Source organism: Papio anubis, chromosome 19 (assembly GCF_008728515.1).
Source record: "Papio anubis isolate 15944 chromosome 19, Panubis1.0, whole genome shotgun sequence".
Classification (NCBI taxonomy): Eukaryota; Metazoa; Chordata; class Mammalia; order Primates; family Cercopithecidae; genus Papio; species Papio anubis.
Genome location: NC_044994.1, coordinates 71,840,060 through 71,859,187, shown reverse-complemented (window position 1 = coordinate 71,859,187; position 19,128 = coordinate 71,840,060). Strand labels below are relative to the sequence as shown.

Here is a 19,128-nt window from a genome sequence, read left to right as displayed (position 1 = left end):
CTTGTGATTCTATTTAAATTGTGGGTGCATATTATCAAAGCACCTTATAGTGCTGTGTCCCAGAGGAAACCAAACATGGAACCCATTTCAATCCCCAGGCCAGCAGGCTCCTCAGACTGCAGTTCTCACTGTGCCACAGCCCATCTGAGAGACACCACAGCATCTGCATGGTGATTTTTTGTTGTCATTGTTTTTGAGATGGAGTCTCACTCTGTCACCCAGGCTGGAGTGCAGTGGTGCGATCTCAGCTCACTCCATCCCCCAGGTTCAAGCGATTCTCCTGCCTCAGCCTCCCGAGTAGCTGGGATTATAGGCGCGCGGCACCACGCCCGGGTAATTTTTTGTATTTTTAGTAGAGACGGGGTTTCACCACGTTGGTCAGACTGGTCTTGAACTCCCGACCACAGGCGATTCACCGGCCTCGGCTTCCCAAAGTGCCGGGATTACAGGCCTGAGCCACCGCGCCCGGGCATGATTTGTTGTAAAATTGTCATCCAAAGGACCACGAGGATGGCTGGATAGTAGACAAGAGTTTTACTGTCAATGTCAGTTTGCAAACCAGGGGGAGTCTCTAACATGAACCCAAAGTGCTCTCTCAGAACAGAGATTAGAGGTTTTATTTTAAAAAGAGAAATACTACGGCCGGGCGCGGTGGCTCAAGCCTGTAATCCCAGCACTTTGGGAGGCCGAGACCGGCGGATCACGAGGTCAGGAGATCGAGACCATCCTGGCGAACACAGTGAAATCCCGTCTCTACTAAAAAAATACAAAAAACTAGCCGGGCAAGGTGGCGGGCGCCTGTAGTCCCAGCTACTCGGGAGGCTGAAGCAGGAGAATGGCGTGAACCCGGGAGGCGGAGCTTGCAGTGAGCTGAGATCCAGCCACAGCACTGCAGCCTGGGTGACAGAGCGAGACTCCGTCTCAAAAAAAAAAAAAAAAAAAAAAAAAAAGAGAAATACTAACTTACTTCTCTTGGAGAAAGTTCATAGGCACTAGTAAGGGTCTGGGGAGCTCTGACTGGGGAGCGAAGCCAGGGGAGTCAGATCAGTCCTGGAGGTGCAAGTTATGCTGAAGCTATGGAATAAAACTGGCTTCAGGTCGGGCGCTGTGGCTTCCTCCAGTAATTTCAGCGCTTTGGGAGGCCGAAGCGGGCGGATCACTTGAGGTCAGGGGTTCGAAACCAGCCTGGCCAACATGGTTAAACCCCGTCTCTACTAAGTACAAAAAACACTAGCCGGGCTGGCGCCTGTAGTCCCAGTTTACGGGGAGGCTGAGGCAGGAGAAGCGCTTGAACCCGGGAGGCGGGGGCTGCAGTGAGCCGAGATCACGCCACTGCACTCCAGCCTGGGCGACAGAACGAGACAACGTCTCAAAAAAAACAAACAAACTTTTTTCTTTATAAAAAGACAAATAAAAACTCTGGTTTCGGCTTACAACAGGCAGCTCAGCAGCCGGCCTGATGGTGACATTCCTCCAGGACGGCCTGCCCAGTGCTTCCCCCCACCCCGCCGCTCGGCTCTGCCGTGGCTGGGTATGGCAACAACGACACATTTTTATGGTCAAGTTTCACAAATGACACACACGAACTGTCTCGCTAACACACAGCACAAACGAGGACCCGAAACAGACACCAGAAAGGAAAAAAACGAGCCGCAGTGCCGGGCATGCCGGCCCTTTCTGAAGACGTCCCCATCCGTGGCTGGAGGACAGCCCGGGCGGCGGCGGGCGGCCTCGGGGCGGGTGCGTCGGGGCAGGGCACGGCGAGCCCGGGGCTTCTCGGGACCACCAGGCCGCCTGGACGCTGGGGAGGAACCCCAACCCCGACGCCTGCTAAGAGGGCACCAACCGCGCTCCGCCGTGGCCAGGTCGCCGCCGCTCCCGCCGGCCAACGACAAGCTAGCGCGGCGTCTTACGCGCGTGACGTCAGCACGCACGGCGCCAGCCCGTGCGCATGACGTCAGCACGCACGGCGTCGGTGCGTGCGCGCCCAGAGGTTCCGCCCGGCGGCAGTGCCAGCGGAGCTTGCGGGTGCGGGTGGGACCGCGTTTCGTCCGTGGGCCCGGGGGCGGCGGGGGCCGGGGAGTGAGGGGCCGGCTGAGCCCGCCACCTCGCTGGGCCCTCCCTGGCGCCCCGCCTCGGGCGGCGGCGAGCGCGCGGGTCGCCATGTCGTACATGCTCCCGCACCTGCACAACGGCTGGCAGGTGGACCAGGCCATTCTCTCCGAGGAGGACCGCGTGGTCGTCATCCGCTTCGGCCACGACTGGGACCCCACCTGCATGAAGATGGACGAGGTCCTCTACAGCATCGCCGAGAAGGTAGCGCGCCGGGCCCTCCCGCCCTGCTGGCTGTGCTTCCGCAGCGGCCCCGCGCCTCTGCCCCGCCGGCCTCGCCTGGGGGCGCGAGCCGTTCCCCGAGGAGGGGCCGCGGCGCCGTGGTCCGGGCGATTCCCTCCCGCGCTGCGGGCGAGCGCTCTCGGGGACTGTGCCGGCGTTTCGCGCCTTTTTCTGCAGGGAGCTCCTGTAGTTGTTCACATTTTAAAGGGTTTATGATCCCCCTCCCCTCGAAGGCATTCATTATTTCTGTTGATAAGGCGTTTTTCCCAAACTTACAGTGCAGTGAACAAAATAACACTTGCACGTTTTGAGAGCGCAGATCCTTAATTTAAAAGGATGCCCTTTTTTGGTGCCTTGTTTGTTGTATGTGTAAAGCAGAACCTTCATGTTGATAGCATAAGAAATCCTGTTTTTCTGTTGGTGTTTTCTTCCACCGCGCTTTTTGTAAATCATGTGATTTATAGCTTAGCGTGATTAAGATGCAGGAAACATCAGGAGAAAATAGAACTATGCTTTGTTAGAACTAGTTTTCTGAATTTCTAGTATTAGTACATTCAGTGGTCTTGGCACTTACTTGCCGACAATAAAAGTTGTGGGACACTATTTTATAACCAGGTTTCACTCTTTCTGTGGTTCCTCACAGCGATTTTAGGATGGCGTTTATTTAGGGTTTGCAGCTGTAGCAATAGGGCACAGGGCACAAATACTAGGGTGTTAATAAAGTATTTGCCATATTAATTTTCCGTAAGTAATTTGAGCGGTTATTCATTTTGATGAAGAGTAAAAGTAACATTGAAGCTATCTTTTCTTTCACAGATGCTAAAGTAGGCTGGGTTAAAATAACTCCTTTGAGTAAAGAGTAAAGGAAAAGACTGTCTGGCCTGCCATTTATTAATTCTTGCTGTTTCTTATTTAGTAGGAGAGGCGTGATGTTAGGAACTGTTGTTATATTTTAGTTATTACAAGAATCTCTTGGAGTGCTAAAATGCATCTGTGATTCTGAGTCTGTGGGTGTAGGGTGAAGTCCAGCAATGGCTTTTTAAAGAAGCCCCTCAGGGAATTCTGATGTGACCTGACCTTGAACCACACACTCAGAAACCCTTCCATGGGGGGTCAGGGACAGAGGCGGAGTGCTTTATTACCAGCCATCTCCCAGCCTCTTCCTCTTGGACAGCAGGACACTGAGGACTTGAAGAGCTGCCTAGGGAATCAGGAGAGCAGCAGTTCTCTCACACTGGGGCTTCTGCCAGCCAGGGATTAGAGATGATGAGTGAGGCAGTGCCAGCACATCAGCTTTTCATTGCTTGACTTGTAGTGGACAAGGGCACATACTGGAAATCCAGCGAAGAATTGACGAAGAGCAGTTTCCCAATAAGTAAATCACTGCTTGTAAATCACTGACTTTGAGTTACGAGTTCTAGAATCTTTCACTGTTCTACCTTGCAGGTGGTGGCATAAACATCAGCTGGTGTTCAGATCCTGCTGCCGGCAGCTGGAGGCTAGGATGGCTGGCGATGTGAGGGCCTTTGTCTCATCACATCCAGGCAGAGCTCAGCAAGATGCTCTTAGCTAGGAAACAGATTTTATGTGTTAATGTAAGTGTTTAGGGTCTTTGCCAGATTTGCTCTTTTTTTCCAATTCCTTTATGTCCAATTTCTTTGTTATTACAGAATGAATCACTATATCACTAGTGGACATACACTTAAGGACAGTTGAAATGGGCTCACTTTGGGGTATTTTTTTTTTTTGGTCTTTTAAAATAGTTTGATTTTTGTTTTTGTCCAAAAATTTGGATTGCTTTATTAATAAACTTTTAATGCAAATATTATAGTATAATTAAAAGCGCAAACCTAGGCCAGGCACGGTGGTTCATGTCTGTAATCCCAGTACTTTGGTTGGGAGGCTAGTGTAGGCAGATCACTTGAGCCCAGGAATTCGAGACCAGCCTGGACAATACGGTGAAACCCCTTCTCTACTAAAAGTACAAATGCCAGACGTGGTGGCACATGCCTGTAGTCCCAGCTACTTGGGAGGCTGAGGTGGGAAAATCACCTGAGCCCAGGAAGTCAAGGCTGCAGTGAGCCATGATTATACCACTGAACTCCAGCCTGAGCAACAGGAGTGAGACCCTGTCTCCAAAAATAAGTGCAAACCTGAAATGCATTAAAAGACTATTCATGTTTTATTTTCTTCTTAGTATATGGGCAAAATACGACTTTCTAATTATGGAAGCCCTTTTTGGGGAAGCTCAACAGAAATTTTTGAAATGTAAGGTTTTAGTATAAAGAACAATATAACTGTTTAAAAATTTCCCTGTGCAGAAATGGCAGATAATGGAGAATCTTCCTTATCTTGTTATGAGCCGTGTCTGGATGTCCCAGCTGTTTTACAGTGAGTAACAGTTGCAGATGTTCGGCTGGACTTGGTATGATTTTTCCTAGATGTGTTGTATTGATCTGCTGATTCCACAAGGCCCACTTGATCATGCTGGGTTAGAGTTGAGCTGTAAACTTCCAGAAGAAAGTTAGTCTGGAAACAGCTACACTTAAATATTTCACAGGTGCCTAGAGTTTGCTAATAAGTGTGGGGCAATTCATTTGATAAAGTGATAATAATAAAGAAAGTTTTCAGCTGGGCACTATGTCGCACGCCTGTGGTCCCAGCACTTTGGGAGGCCGAGGTGGGTGGTTCCCTTGAGCCCAGGAGTTTGAGAACAGCCTGGGCAACATGGTGAAACCTTGTCTGTACAAAAAGTGCAAACATTCGCTGGGCGTGGTGGCCTGCGCCTGTGGTCTCAGCTACTCGGCAGGCCAAGACTGAAGGGTATGAGTCCTGGAGTTCAAGGCTGTGACAAGCTATGATCGTGCCACTGCATGCCAGCCTGGGTGACACAGCGAGACCCTGTCTCAAAAAAAAAAAAAAAAAAGAGTTTTCTATTTAGCAGCTGATTTTATGCAGTTTTGAAGCCAGACAATTTCGTGTACCTTTGACCTATCTTTCCATTTTTAGGGACACTGTTACAGCAGTGCTTTGGGGTTCACTGTCACCTAAATCCCATGATGGGTGAGAAGACTGAATGGGATATTTAAGTTTTGTGTTAAAAAGCCCACGCAGATAGAGTTTAAAGTAGCGTCAGTGAGCTGGGCACTGTGTCATGTGCCTGTAACCCCAGCTACTCAGGAGGCTCAGACGGGAGATGAGCTCAGGAGGTGAAGGCTGCGGTAAGCTATCATCGTGCCATTGCACTCCACCCTGGGTGGCAGAGTGAGACCCCATCTCTAAAAACAAAACAAAAAAATTCCTCAGTAATGTTATTGACTCATGATAGTACTTTTTTTTTTGAAACAAGAGTCGTCTTGTGTTGTCCAGGCTGGAGTGCAGTGGCATGATCTCGGCTCACTGCAACCTCAGCCTCCCGAGTAGCTGGGACTACAAGCCTGCACCACCACCACACCCTGCTAATTTTTGTATTTTTAGTAGAGATGGGGTTTTGCCATATTGGCCAGGCTGGTCTCAAACTACTGGCCTCAAGTGAGCCAGTCACCTCAGCCTCCCAAAATTCTGGGATTACAAGTGTGAGCCACCATGCCTGGCCCCTGATAGTATATTCAAATAAATTGTGTATAAGGCAGATATATATTTATGGAACTTCATAGGAGCCATATTAGGGGGTCTATCTTAAGTATCACATTAAGGATCACAGAACGCCCATTGAACCAGTGAGAGTCAACACGCGGCCAGATGAGGAATCTTGTAGAAACAAGCAGAACGGACATTCTTGGTGTTTCCTCTGGATTTTTGTCTCTGGGTAAAAAACAGCCTTGTAGCTAGCAACAAAGTATGAGGGGTAGTAATGAGCGGTGGCTGAGGATGCAGACTCTAGGTAGGCTCTTCGCACTTCATAACTGCATGAGCGTTACGAACTTGGCTCTGCGTGTCTTACGTGTGTAAAGGGGATACTCGTGCCTAACTCGTAGGGTTGCAGTGGATTAGTAAAGGTTTCTGGGGCACTCCTGTCACATAGGCAGTAGTGCCACTGTTACTACTAGATTACTTCTCTCACATTACTAAGTCTGCAAGAGTTACTGTGAGAGCTGATTAAGGCAAGCATTAATTTCAAGTTGTTCAGGTTTTTTATGACTTTGACATGAATTACCTAAAAATGTAAAAATCAACACTTTGAAAATTTGTTGTGCTAACAACTACCCAGAACGCTTTTTCCAGAATTTTAGGTATTTTCTTAGCTGGTTGAGGGACTCCATACCAAAGTGTAGAACAGTGGTGGGTATCATGTGCCAGCCTTTAGCCGTGTGTTTTGTAGAGTTATTTCATTGTAACTTGGCAGGTGGACTTAGAGGCATGTGGAAGAACTGCCGAGCACTTTAATTGCTGACTTGCCTAAAGAAAAAGCATGCTTATGAGGTGTGTAGGCAAGAGAGTTGGAAAAGATACTTACAATTGTAGAGGATCAAAGAATTTAAAAATAATTTGAGGCCAGCACGGGGGCTTACACCTGTAATCCCAGCAGTTTGGGAGGCCGAGGCAGGCGGATCATCTGAGGTCAGGAGTTTGAGACCAGCTTGGCCAACATGGCGAAACCCCATCTCTACTAAAAATACAAAACTTAACTGGATGTGGTGGTGGGCGCCTGTAATCCCAGCTACTCGGGAGGCTGAGGTGGGAGGATCTCTCGAGGCTGGGACACAGAGGTTGCAGTGAGCCAAGATCATGCCACTGCACTCCAGCCTGGTTGACGAAGTGAGCCCCGTCTAAAAAAGAAAAGAAAAAGCTGCCTTTGTTGAGGAAGTCACAGGATGACTTGGCAGAGCAGTGTGGCTGCACTCACCCAGCTCCTCCAAGTGCTTGACTACCGTGGAAATGTCGCCACCAGCAGATGCTGCTGGATGTTTGCTGATGTTTGCCCTTAGCTCGTGCTCCTCCAGTCACCCCACAGATGCCATTTCACCAAGAAAAGAGGGGGGTGAGGGGGCTGGGGAGCTCCCCTCTACCTGCCCCTTCCAGCCTCCCCTGTCTCAACTCCCAAGTCCCACAGCAACTTGCCTCTCTCTCCATAGCCACGCCTCTTGAAAGTTGTCCTCACTGAAGACCTCTGTTCCTCAGTCCTTTAGCCCCTTCAGTGTCCCCGTCCCATCCCGTCCCCTCTGGCAACCTCTCTGGGGCACTCGGCACAGCTTCCGGGAGTCTCCTGCCTTGGTTTCTGAGGCTGCCTCCTTGGCATCCCTTTCCTGCCCCCAACTCTACAGTGGGCATCTGCGCTCACTCCCAAGCCTTTCCTGGCACCTGCCGCCCTGGCTGGGGTCACTGCTGGATGTAGGTGGCGGCGGTAAGGTAGCTCTCTCCAGCCAGACTCCTTTGTACAGCTGCAGGCCAGTCACTCCCTGCAGGGCCTTTTTCTCTGGATGTCCCTTAGTTTTCTCAAACTCAGTGTGTACAAAACTGAACCCTTCAATCCCTGCTTTCTTAGAAGTAAATACATGGCCCAGAATCCCAAGCAGAAAAGGTCCTCTGTGGGCCAGTCCACCTGCGCATCTGTCCCCCCGACCTGCACCTCTGCTGCCTTGCCCTGGTGCTGGATCTGAGACCTGGCTGCTGTTCTTGTGTCTTTCTCTTTATACATGGAATTCTCTAAGGACATATTTTCCCTGCCACCCCATAACCACGCCACTGCCCCGTCTCCTGTGGGTAGGCTAATTCTGTCATGGCTTGGGGAGGATCTGTCATCCGGAGTTCAGGCTTTGGAGCCAGACAGGGTGCATCTTAGCTCTGCCCCTTCCCCATGCGGTTAGGCATCACTCACGTGACCTTTCTGAGCCTGAATTCCATCGCCTAAACCATCAGTGACATCTATTTAGAGGTGTTGAAAGAATTAGAATCTATGAGTGAGAAGTGCCTCATACATAGTAGATTCTCAAGTAAATGTTCATGAAACTGATCTGTGGTGAAATCAGAGGATATTCAAATTCTCATGGCACATGAGCTTTATGTGGTAGTTTGCTTCTGTTACAATTCTCGGGGTTAGATACAGTGGGCCGGAGCCTGAAGGCAAAAGGAGAGTCACATTTGTATCTTTAAAGCTTTAAAGTTACGTTTACTCAGTTGCCCTCTGATTATTATTGTTGTTATTTTGAGAAGGAGTCCCGCTCTGTCCTTCAGGCTGGAGTGCAGTGGCATAATCTCAGCTCACTGCAATCTCCACATCCTGGATTCAAGCGATTCTCCTGTCTCAGCCTCCCAAGTAGCTGGAATTACAGGCGTGCACCACCACACCCAGCTAATTTTTGTATTTTTAGTAGAGACAGGGTTGCACCGTGGTGGCCAGGTTGGTCTCGAACTCCTGACCTCAAGTGATCCACCTGCCTCAGCCTCCTAAAGTGCTGGGATTACAGGCGTGAACCACCATGCCCGGCCCTGTGCTCTGCTTATTAAATGCCTGCAAATTATTAAAAACCACAGATGGTTACAATATTGACTATTTTTTATGTGCAAGAAAAGAGATGATAAAAATTTGTTGTGACCTTTCTTTTTTCTAAAGTACACAATTTACAACCCTGTCCAAATGATATTTAAAGTAATTTATTATTTGCATGGTGATTCCATAAGTTAATATAATGTTACTGGTATTTACTGTATCTGTCCCTGAGCAAGGCATTGAAGGGATAAAAATGAAATATTTTGACTTTCCTAATGCCTGTGACCATTTATTTTGTTGGTGTATTTATTTTAGCTTCTGTAGGGAAGTATTTTAAGTCAAACCAAAAGACAGTTTATTAGTTTACCATGAAAATAAAGCCGGTTTCTGGCAACCTGACCAACACATTCTCACCTGGGCACTGCAGGAAACCAGAGTTTCAGAAATGAGCGTTGTCGGAGTGACTGTACTCAGAGGGGCCCATGTCTAATGCAGGCGTCACTTTGGCATTTTGAAAGCATGTGGACGGCAAGGCGCACGCTCCTGCAGTGGGCCGTGTGCCGGAATTCCGAAACGGTTTTCCTCACCAAAGCTGAAGGGCGGTGGAGTCCGTGTGAAGTGTGGGCTTTCTCACTGCCCGTCTCCCCACCCTGCTCCATGGTTTACATTTCCATCTTTTTTTTTTTTTTTTCTTTGAGACGAAGTCTCGCTCTGTCCCCAGGCTGGAGTGCAGTGGCCGGATCTCAGCTCACTGCAAGCTCCGCCTCCCAGGTTCACGCCGTTCTCCTGCCTCAGCCTCCCGAGTAGCTGGGACTACAGGCGCCCGCCACCTCGCCCGGCTAGTTTTTTGTATTTTTTTTTTAGTAGAGACGGGGTTTCACGTGTTAGCCAGGATGGTCTCGATCTCCTGACCTCGTGATCCGCCTGTCTCGGCCTCCCAAAGTGCTGGGATTACAGGCTTGAGCCACCGCGCCCGGCCTACATTTCCATCTTAATTTTTTAAAAATATTTCCTAAAGTAGAGAATAGAGTGAACCTTCTGTTCCTATTGTTTGACCTCAACAATTGCTGGTATTTTGCTGGTCTTGTGTTTTCTAACCCCTCATTTTTTTAGGCTGCATGTTTCATGCAAATCCCGAATATCATTATTTCACCTGCAAATTACAGTCGGGTTGTCAGAATTAGTTTTGTATGAGGAAATGCTGTGCATATCCCATTGGTTTCCCGTGACTGCTGTGACAGGACGCTGCAAGCCGAGGGACTTAAAACAACAGGAGCTTGTCTCACAGTCCGTGCACCAGAGCCCAGAATCGAGGTGTTTTCCATACTGGGCTCTCTCTGAAACCCGCCAAGGAGAGTCCTCGTATTTCTCGCAGTTTCTGGTGCTGCCAGCAGCTCCTAGGCTTATAGACGCCTCTGCAGTCCTCGGTGCCCCCAGGGCCTCCTGTCCCTGTGTCTTCATAGCGCCATTTTCCTATAAGGACACCAGTCACACCAGATTGGGGCCCACCTACTCCAGTATGACCTCATTGCTTACCATTTCCAAATTAGCCATGCTGTCAGTACTGGGTTTAGGACTTCAGCTGTTTTGGGGACATAGTTTAACTCATAACACATATAAGTGACTACAAGCTTCTAAAGGGCATTGAGTTAGTATTTATAAAGAGCCTTTAAAATGTCATATCCTTTGTTCCAGAATTTAAGGAATTTGTCCTTAGGAAATAATGAAGTATGTATACAAATTTAAGGGGGAAAATATTCACAGGTGAATAATTGATATTAATGAAAAATCAGAGAGTAATAGAAGAATGGTGTAGGAGGTTCTTCTCGCATTGCTATAAAGAAATACATGAGGCCGGGCGCGGAGGCTCAAGCCTGTAATCCCAGCACTTTGGGAGGCCGAGAAGGGTGGATCACGAGGTCAGGAGATCGAGACCATCCTGGCTAACACGGTGAAACCCCGTCTCTACTAAAAAATACAAAAAACTAGCCGGGCGAGGTGGCGGGCGCCTGTAGTCCCAGCTACTCGGAGGCTGAGGCAGGAGAATGGCGTGAACCCGGGAGGCGGAGCTTGCAGTGAGCTGAGATCTGGCCACTGCACTCCAGCCTGGGCGACAGAGCGAGACTCCGTCTCAAAAAAAAAAAAAAGAAAGAAAAAGAAATACATGAGACCAGGTAACTTATGAGAAAAGAGGTTTAATTGGCTCACAGTTCTGCAGGCTGTACAGGAAGTATGGTACCAGCATTTGCTTCTCGGGAGGCCTCAGGACCTTCCAATCATGGCAGAAGGCAAAGGGGAACAGGGACGTCGCACGGTGAAAGCTGGGGCGGAGTGTCACACACTTAAACAACCTCAGCTCACTACCCCGAGGACATCACCAAGAGGATGACGCTCAACCATTGATGAGAAATCCATCCCATGATCCAGTCCCCTCCCACCAGGCCCCACCTGCAACCCTGGGAGTTCGGTTTCAACCTGAGATTTGGGTAGGGACAAATATCCACGCTATATCAAATGGTGAAGTAATGGCATAGCCACTTGATGAATCATGCGGCCACAAAAGTTTTCCGTTTTTGGAAAGTAGGTAATGTATGTAAAAGAATGCTCATAACTGGCCGGCAGGGTGGCTCACGCCTGTAATTCCAGCACTTTGAGAGGCTGAGGTGGGTGGATCACCTGTCAGGAGTTTGAGATCAGCCTGGCCAATATGGTGAAACCTCATCTCTACTAAAAATACAAAAATTAGCCAGATGCACCAGCACACACCTGTAATCCCAGCTACACGGGAGGCTGAGGCTGGAGAATATCTTGAACCCGGGAGGTGGAGGTTGCAGTGAGCCAAGATCGTGCCACTGCACTCCAGACTGGGTGACAGATCGAGACTCTGTCTCAAAAAAAAGCTTGGCCGGGCGCAGTGGCTCAAGCCTGTAATCCCAGCACTTTGGGAGGCTGAGACGAGTGGATCACGAGGTCAGGAGATCGAGACCATACTGGCTAACACAGTGAAACCCCGTCTCTACTAAAAAATACAAAAAACTAGCCGGGCGAGGTGATGGGCGCCTGTAGTCTCAGCTACTCGGGAGGCTGAGGCAGGAGAATGGCGTGAACCTGGGAGGTGGAGCTTGCAGTGAGCGAGATCCGGCCACTGCACTCCAGCCTGGGCGACAGAGCGAGACTCTGTCTCAAAAAAAAGAAAAGAAAAGAAAGCTCATAATTAAAGCAGGATACAAAATATTGTTGTACGATCACAATATGACCACATTTTGCTATGTCTGAACAGAAATAGTATAAACAAATTAAAATATATCCATAAGAAAGAGGGGAAAGAATATAGTAAAAATAGTGCAAGGCAACATGGCAAAACCCTGTCTCTACAAAAAATACAAAAATTAGCCAGGTGTGATGGTACATGCCTGTAGTCCCAGCTGCTTGGGAGGCTGAGATGGGAGGATCGCTTGAGCCCAGGAGGCAGAGGTTGCAGTGAGCCAAGATCTTGCCACTGCACTCCAGCCTGGGCAGCAGAGCCAGACCCTGTCTCCGAAAAAAAGATAACAGCCATCACCCCTGGGTGTTGGGATTGGAGGTGATTTTATTTTCTTTTTATTTTTCTGGCTTTTCTAAATCTCTGATAAACTTGCAATTAAAGAAGAAATAACAGGAAATGTGTTTTATTGAGGTACTATTAGTATTTGCAAGTGTTCAAACTTAACTGCGGGAAAATGATGGCAGGATTCTACAGGCATATTTTAGAGCAGCTGTGAGATGCATGTAACTATGTAAAGGTTCGTATAGATGATTACTAGATCAGCATAAATGATACATCTGTGGACATTTTCTGTAGGACTTTCATAACTTGTTACCTGAGTGAAATTTAATTCCTAGGCAATTCTGGGAAATGGTGGCATGAGGCAGAAGGAGCCAGTGGCCAGTCCTGAAGTGTTCTGGGAAACGGTGGCGTGAGGTGGAAGGAGCCGGTGGCCAAGGTCCCGGCTATGATTGCACCACTGTGCTCTGTGGACGACAGAGTGAGACCCTGTCTCAAAAAAACAAAACAGAAGTTGCCCTGATCCACACAAATTTCTTGGTTTTGTTTTTATAAATGTGCTTTTATAAAGTGAAAGCCAAAGTGTTCTGTTATTTCAGTGTTTTTTTTTTAATCTCTTTTTAGGTTAAAAATTTTGCAGTTATTTATCTTGTGGATATTACAGAAGTACCTGACTTCAACAAAATGTATGAGTTGTACGATCCTTGTACCGTCATGTTTTTCTTCAGGTATGTTATCTTACAGTCGCTATGGAAACTGAATATTGTCAGTTTGGAAGTTTAATGTAACCAAGATCTCTTTATTTTATTTTGAAGGAAGTTGGTTCTACAGTCATATCCCAATATCATTTGTATCACCAGGCAATCAGTGTGAATCTTTTAAATAATTTTCAAAGTAACAATTCTAGTTTTAGCATTTACTTAATAACAAATTATCCTTTTGAAATAACTGCTGGGAAACTAGGTAAAGTGTAATTCAATGAAAGACATTCTTACTGACATTTTAGATACCTTGAACTAATCTGTTCGTCAAAAATGTGTTGTAAAATCACGAATTTAGGCCGGGTGCGGTGGCTCACGCCTACAATCCCAGCACTTTGGGAGGCTGAGGTGGGTGGATCAGGAGGTTAGGAGTTCGAGACCAACCAGGCTAAGATGGTGAAACCTTGTCTCTACTAAAAATACAAAATTAGCCAGGCGTGGTGGTGCATGCCTGTAATTTCAGCTACTGGGAGGCTGAGGCAGGAGAATCGCTTGAACCTGGGAGGTGGAGGTTGCAGTGAGCTGAGATCGCGCCATTGCACTCCGCCTAGGCAACAAGAGCAAAACTCTGTCTCAAAAAAAAAAAAAACAAAAAAAAACCTAATTTATTAAATACGATATCGACTTTAGTGTCCTTTTTTATATCTAAGAGGAACACCTGAACTGAATTACTTTGCTTATAAATACAAGATTATTTTATCAGCTCAAAAATTTCATTATGGAAATTTAACGGGGAAGGAAATCACCATCCGATGCTGTTTTTGCTTGTTTAGTTACCATAGAGGTTGGTGAATTAGCTACATGAGCATTAACTGTTCTCCAAAAGTGGAGCCTCCTGCTTGGTCAGGAAGGTCAGCTGGGTTGTACAGGGTATGTATTAGTTTCATAGTCTTTGTAACAAATTAGCACACATTGAGCAGCTTAAATCACCCCCCTTTTCAGAGCTCACAGCTCTATACGTCAGACATCCAGGCAGGGCCCGCTGGATTCCTGCTCAGGGTCTCCCAAGGTCTGAACCATGGGCCAGGTGTTTATCTGGAGTGTCTGAAGGGCTTGTTTGGGTTGTGGGCCGAATCCAGCTCTTCGTGGTGGAGAGTCTGAGACCTGCTTCCTTGCTGCTGTTACCTGAGGCCACTCTGCCGCTAGAGACCCCATCACCCTCAAAGCCAGCACCGGCATGCCGGCACGTTGAGGTATTTTCTTTTTTTTTTTTTTTTTTTTTTTGAGATGGAGTCTCGCTCTGTTGCCCAGGCTGGAGTGCAGTGGCCGGATCTCAGCTCACTGCAGGCTCCGCCTCCCGGGTTCCTGCCATTCTCCTGCCTCAGCCTCCCGAGTAGCTGGGACTACACGCGCCGCCACCTCGCCCGGCTAGTTTTTTGTATTTTTTAGTAGAGACGGGGTTTCACCGTGTTAGTCAGGATGGTCTCGATCTCCTGACCTCGTGATCCACCCTTCTTGGCCTCCCAAAGTGCTGGGATTACAGGCTTGAGCCACCGTGCCCGGCCATGTTGAGGTATTTTCACACAAGTTCTCTGACTTCCTGAAAAGTTCTGCCTGAGAAAATGCTCTGGTTTTAGAGGACTGTGATTAGATTAGACTTGCCCAAATAATCCAGGATAATCACCTTGTTTTATTGATTTATTGAGATGGAGTCTCACTCTGTCACCCAGGGTGGAGGGCAGTGGTGCCATCACAGCATCCTTGAACTCCTGGCTTCAAGCCATCCTCTCGCCTCAGGCTGCCAAAGTGTGAGGCGCTGCCGCGGTTCTGGGCATCGGGATACGCTCCCCTGGACATGCCTTAGGCTTCCTAGGCACCTCCTGTTTGGTGAGAAGATCTGTGAGGTGCACCTGCATTTCTTGTGAACTTTTGATCTTTCATAGGTTTCAGCAGAGGTTGCGTGGCGGACCCTCAGCCTTTCCTCTGCTGTGCGTTCAGCAGCCATTTTTGAGTTTCAGCACCTTTGGCCATCCGGAGAGGCTCAAGAATTTATTCCTTTTGTTAACAGTTCTTACACGAATTTGCCTGTTTCCTCTCTTGAAGGCAGCACCTCCGAGACTTTGCTTGGAAGTTTCCGCAGCTAAATATCCCAAGTGTGTTGCTTTTGAGCTCTGATCTCCCATAACTGCGGACCCTGTGTCCCTGTTCCTCGGCCACTCTGTAATGGGGTCCCCTTTTCTCTGTTTCCCAGTAACGCACTCCTCACTTCTCCGAGCCCACACCAGGCATTCCTAAAGTCCATATTCCTGTTAACAGCCTGTTTGAGGCAATAGAGGCCTTTTCTAATTCTTCAGGTGAGAACAGGGAGGGCCGTCTTAGGTCTCTGTCCCCCACAGCGTGCAGCGGAGGCCAGCCTGGGGCTGGGGATGCTGTGAGGGGCAAGGAGGCTGCAGGGAACCGCCTTGGGTGGAGGCTGTAGCCTACTTAGTGTAGTTTGATATTCTTAGGACTGATGCTGTACTCTCAGAAAAGGAGATGAAACTTCCTTCTGCTGTTGTTTCTGTGATTCAGAATATTAAGACAAACGGTACTTTAGTTACCTTATGCACTAAACATGTATCTTGAGCCCCTACCAGGTTTGTGGTCTAGTGGTGGGGCCTAATGTCAGATAAGACAGGATTCCCACTCTCATAGGACTTTGTCTGATAGAAGAAACAGCTGAGTAAATTAGCAGGGAGTACTGAAGAAGTGAAAGGAGGCAGGTATTTATGAGATGTAAATACTGAAGAAGTACCCCCAAGTCAGATAGGGCTACAGGGAGGGCGCTACGGGCAGCCCCCGTCAGTGTAGAAGGATCTTGGTGCCTGCTGCATGGAGAATGAGAGGGCGGCCAGAGGTGGGCTCCAGACCCCGATCAGATTTGCCTTTCCTGAACCACAGGCTTCACTGGGAACGCTTTCTATGGAATAGTAGGTGGAAGCCAAACGCATGATCTTGTGGAAGTGAACGTTAAAAAACAGTCTTCAGGTGGGGCATGCCTGCTGCCCAGCCACTCTGCAGGCCGGGGTTCGAGTCCAGCCTTAGTAACATAGACCTCATCTCTAAGAAAAATAATCAGGTCGGGCGCAGTGGCTCACACCTGTAATCCCAGCACTTCGGGAGGCCAAGGAGGATCACTTGAGGCCGTGAATTTGAGACCAGCTTGGGCAACATAGGGATACCCCATCTCTACAAAAAACTAGAAATTAGCTGGGTGTGGGGGCTCATGCCTGTGGTCCCTGTTACGTAGAGGACTGGGGTGGAAGGATCATTTGGGCTGGGAGGTTGATTTTGCTGCCGTGCCCTAGCCTGGACGACAGTGAGACCCCATCTCAGAAAGAAACTTCAACAAACCAGGATAAGTTTATGCCAGTACAACAAAGGGCTAATATCATTATCTTGTAAAGTGCACATAAGTATTCATAAGAAAAAGAACTACTCTCTTGAAAGATAAGTAAAGAATCATCTGCTTCCCTCACCATAAACATGCAAAATGTCATCTTCATTTCATAGTCGAAGGGCTTTTAATACAATTTATGTCAGTGCTCAGAAGAGCACCATGAAAAACACATTGCTTTTATCAGGTAAATTAGTACAAATTAGATGGGGGTCTCGTTTGGTTACCCATGTTGGTCTCAGACTCTGGGCCTCAAGTGATCCTCCTGCCTCAGCCTCCCAAAGTGTTGGGATTACAGGCTTGAGCCACTGTGCCTGCCCTCCTTTGAACTTTTAATTTCCCCTTAGAATATTTGTCCTAAATAAATACAGAAAAATGCAGGGAAAAGCATGGTGGTTGATGCATTGCATTTTTATTTTTTTATTTTTTTTATTTATTTTTTTTTTTGAGACGGAGTCTCACTGTCTCTCCCAGGCTAGAGTGCAGTGGCGCGATCTCGGCTCACTGCAAGCTCCACCCCCCGGGTTCACGCCATTCTCCCGCCTCAGCCTCCCAAGTAGCTGGGACTAAAGGCGCCCGCTACCGCGCCCGGCTAGTTTTTTGTATTTTTAGTAGAGACGGGGTTTCACCATGTTAGCCAGGATAGTCTCGATCTCCTGACCTTGTGATCCACCCGCCTCGGCCTCCCAAAGTGCTGGGATTACAGGCTTGAGCCACCGCGCCCGGCCGCATTGCATTTTTAAAAAGCACGTTTAGGTCCTTCCTGTGTTCTCCTGCATCATGGCAGACACTCTATTTTACGCATTCTTCAGTGATGTTAACAAGAACTTACAGCATTGTTTTCAAGGAATTCTTTTTTAAAGGGATTTTTATGAGAATGGATGCCCTTGTTTCTCTTTGCAGGAACAAGCACATCATGATTGACTTGGGGACTGGCAACAACAACAAGATTAACTGGGCCATGGAGGACAAGCAGGAGATGGTCGACATCATAGAGACTGTGTACCGCGGGGCCCGCAAAGGCCGCGGCCTGGTGGTGTCCCCCAAGGACTACTCCACCAAGTACCGCTACTGAGGCACCTGAGTCTGCGCGGATAAACGTCCTGGAGCCCTTTTTGTGCGGAAATGTTTTAAGCTATTTAAAGCCTTTGGAAAATACAGGAATCTCCAGGGCTGGAGGACCTCTGAGATGGAATTGATTACATGGTCTTAACTCACCAAAATAAACAAGCACGTGGTGAGAGGAGCAGGCCTACTTGTTTGTTCTCAGGAAACTTGATGAACAGATGACTGATTTTTCCTGGTCAAAGTTAATTCTTATCCTTGGAGTAAAACAAAGGTGTTTATCCTATGAGGTTGTGCATTTTGTGTACTTGATTAGTTTGCTGGGGCTGCGGTGACGGCGTGCCACGAGCTGGGCCTTAACAGAGAAGCTCTCACAGCTTTGCAGGGCTGGGTCCGAGATCAGGCGTCGCAGCTTTGCAGGGCTGGGTCCGAGATCGGGCGTCGCAGCTTTGCAGGGCTGGGTCCGAGATCGGGCGTCGCAGGGTGGGTTACTACTGAGGCCGTGAGGGGAGTCTGCTCAGGCCTCTCCCTGGCTTCTGGGGGCTGCTGGTGGTCTTGTCAGTTCCTTGGTGTGTGGATACTTCTCCCCATCTCTGCCTTCACCTGTGTCCTCCCTGTGTGGCTGCTGGTCTCCAAAATTTCCCCTTTTTGTAATGAATGACACCATCTGTGTTGGATTGGGGCCCACCCTCCTCCAGCGTGGCCTCATCTTAACTGATTACATTTGCAAGGATCTTACGTCTACAAAAGTCACAGTCTGAGGTGCTGGGGGTTAGGACTTCAATATATAAATTTTGGGGTTACACAGTTCAGTCCATGCAGAACCCAAAGGCTTACTCTTACTCTGGTTATAAAGACAGTACAATAAAATATTGTTTAGAGCCTTCCCTGTAAGGAATAGAAGAGCTATTTTTTATTCTTCCCAAGATTGTATTTGATGTAAACATTTTCTGTAGAAGCCATGGCCCTTCAGTTCATATAGTTAGAAAATTTCCTTATTGGCCGGGCACGGTGGCTCACACCTGTAATCCCAGCTACTTGGAAGACTGAGGCAGGAGAATTGTTTGAACCCGGGAAGTGGAGGTTTCAGTGAGCTGAGATCATGCCACTGCACTCCAGCCTGGGCAACAGAGCAAGACCCCGTCTCAAAAAAAGAAAAGAGAAAATGTGCTTGTTACAGTCTCAGGTTTCTCTTGCCCTCTCTGCTAGCCGTGTGGATGGTGGGTTGGGAGCTTCGTGTCCCGTCTCAGCACACTCAGCGCTCTGAAGTGAAAGTGAGGAAGGGCGGGGATGGGGGCCCTCTGACCTCAGACCCAGGCTCTGCCCCACCAGGTGACCTTGGGCACCTTCTCTGAGCTTCCATTTTCTCCTTGGTAAAGGCGGGTAATAGTGTCTGCCCTGCACACAGATGTGAACACAGAAGCACATGGTGCCTGCAGGGCACGGGAGTGGTGCACAGGGCTCACTGCTGTCGGGAGATTGATCGCTGTTGTGAAAACAGGAGGTTCCTTACAGAATGGCTCACTGCTGTCGGGAGATTGGTTGCTGTTGTGAAAACAGGAGGTTACTTACAGAATGGCTCACTGCTGTCGGGAGATTGGTTGCTGTTGTGAAAACA

At 48.4% G+C, this 19,128-nt stretch overlaps 1 protein-coding gene across 4 annotated transcripts; it reads left to right on the top strand.

Moving 5' to 3' along the window:
• The first annotated feature begins 1,966 nt into the window (after nucleotides 1-1,966).
• On the top strand, nucleotides 1,967-17,796 carry TXNL4A (thioredoxin like 4A). Of its 4 annotated transcripts, none has more exons than XM_017951891.2 (4): nucleotides 1,977-2,316; nucleotides 3,781-3,929; nucleotides 12,933-13,036; nucleotides 17,349-17,796. In XM_017951891.2, exons 2-4 carry the CDS (start codon nucleotides 3,894-3,896, stop codon nucleotides 17,518-17,520), a joined length of 312 nt encoding a protein of 103 aa, XP_017807380.1. In that variant the 5' UTR covers nucleotides 1,977-2,316; nucleotides 3,781-3,893; the 3' UTR covers nucleotides 17,521-17,796. The 4 variants fall into 4 exon arrangements, with proteins under 4 accessions (XP_009191227.1, XP_017807380.1, XP_017807381.1 ...); XM_017951892.3 differs by lacking the exon at nucleotides 1,977-2,316 and adding an exon at nucleotides 4,656-4,725 and having other exon boundaries at nucleotides 3,815-3,929; XM_009192963.2 differs by lacking the exon at nucleotides 3,781-3,929 and having other exon boundaries at nucleotides 1,967-2,316.
• Nucleotides 17,797-19,128: the final 1,332 nt, after the last annotated feature.

What these genes read in the sequence shown, in the direction of transcription:
- TXNL4A (XM_009192963.2), top strand. Translation starts at nt 2,164, where the DNA reads ATGTCGTACATGCTCCCGCACCTGCACAACGGCTGGCAGGTGGACCAG. An exon ending in TCTACAGCATCGCCGAGAAG is followed by an intron (nt 2,317 to 12,932) that starts GTAGCGCGCCGG and finishes ATCTCTTTTTAG; the next exon opens with GTTAAAAATTTTGCAGTTAT. An exon ending in ACCGTCATGTTTTTCTTCAG is followed by an intron (nt 13,037 to 17,348) that starts GTATGTTATCTT and finishes TTCTCTTTGCAG; the next exon opens with GAACAAGCACATCATGATTG.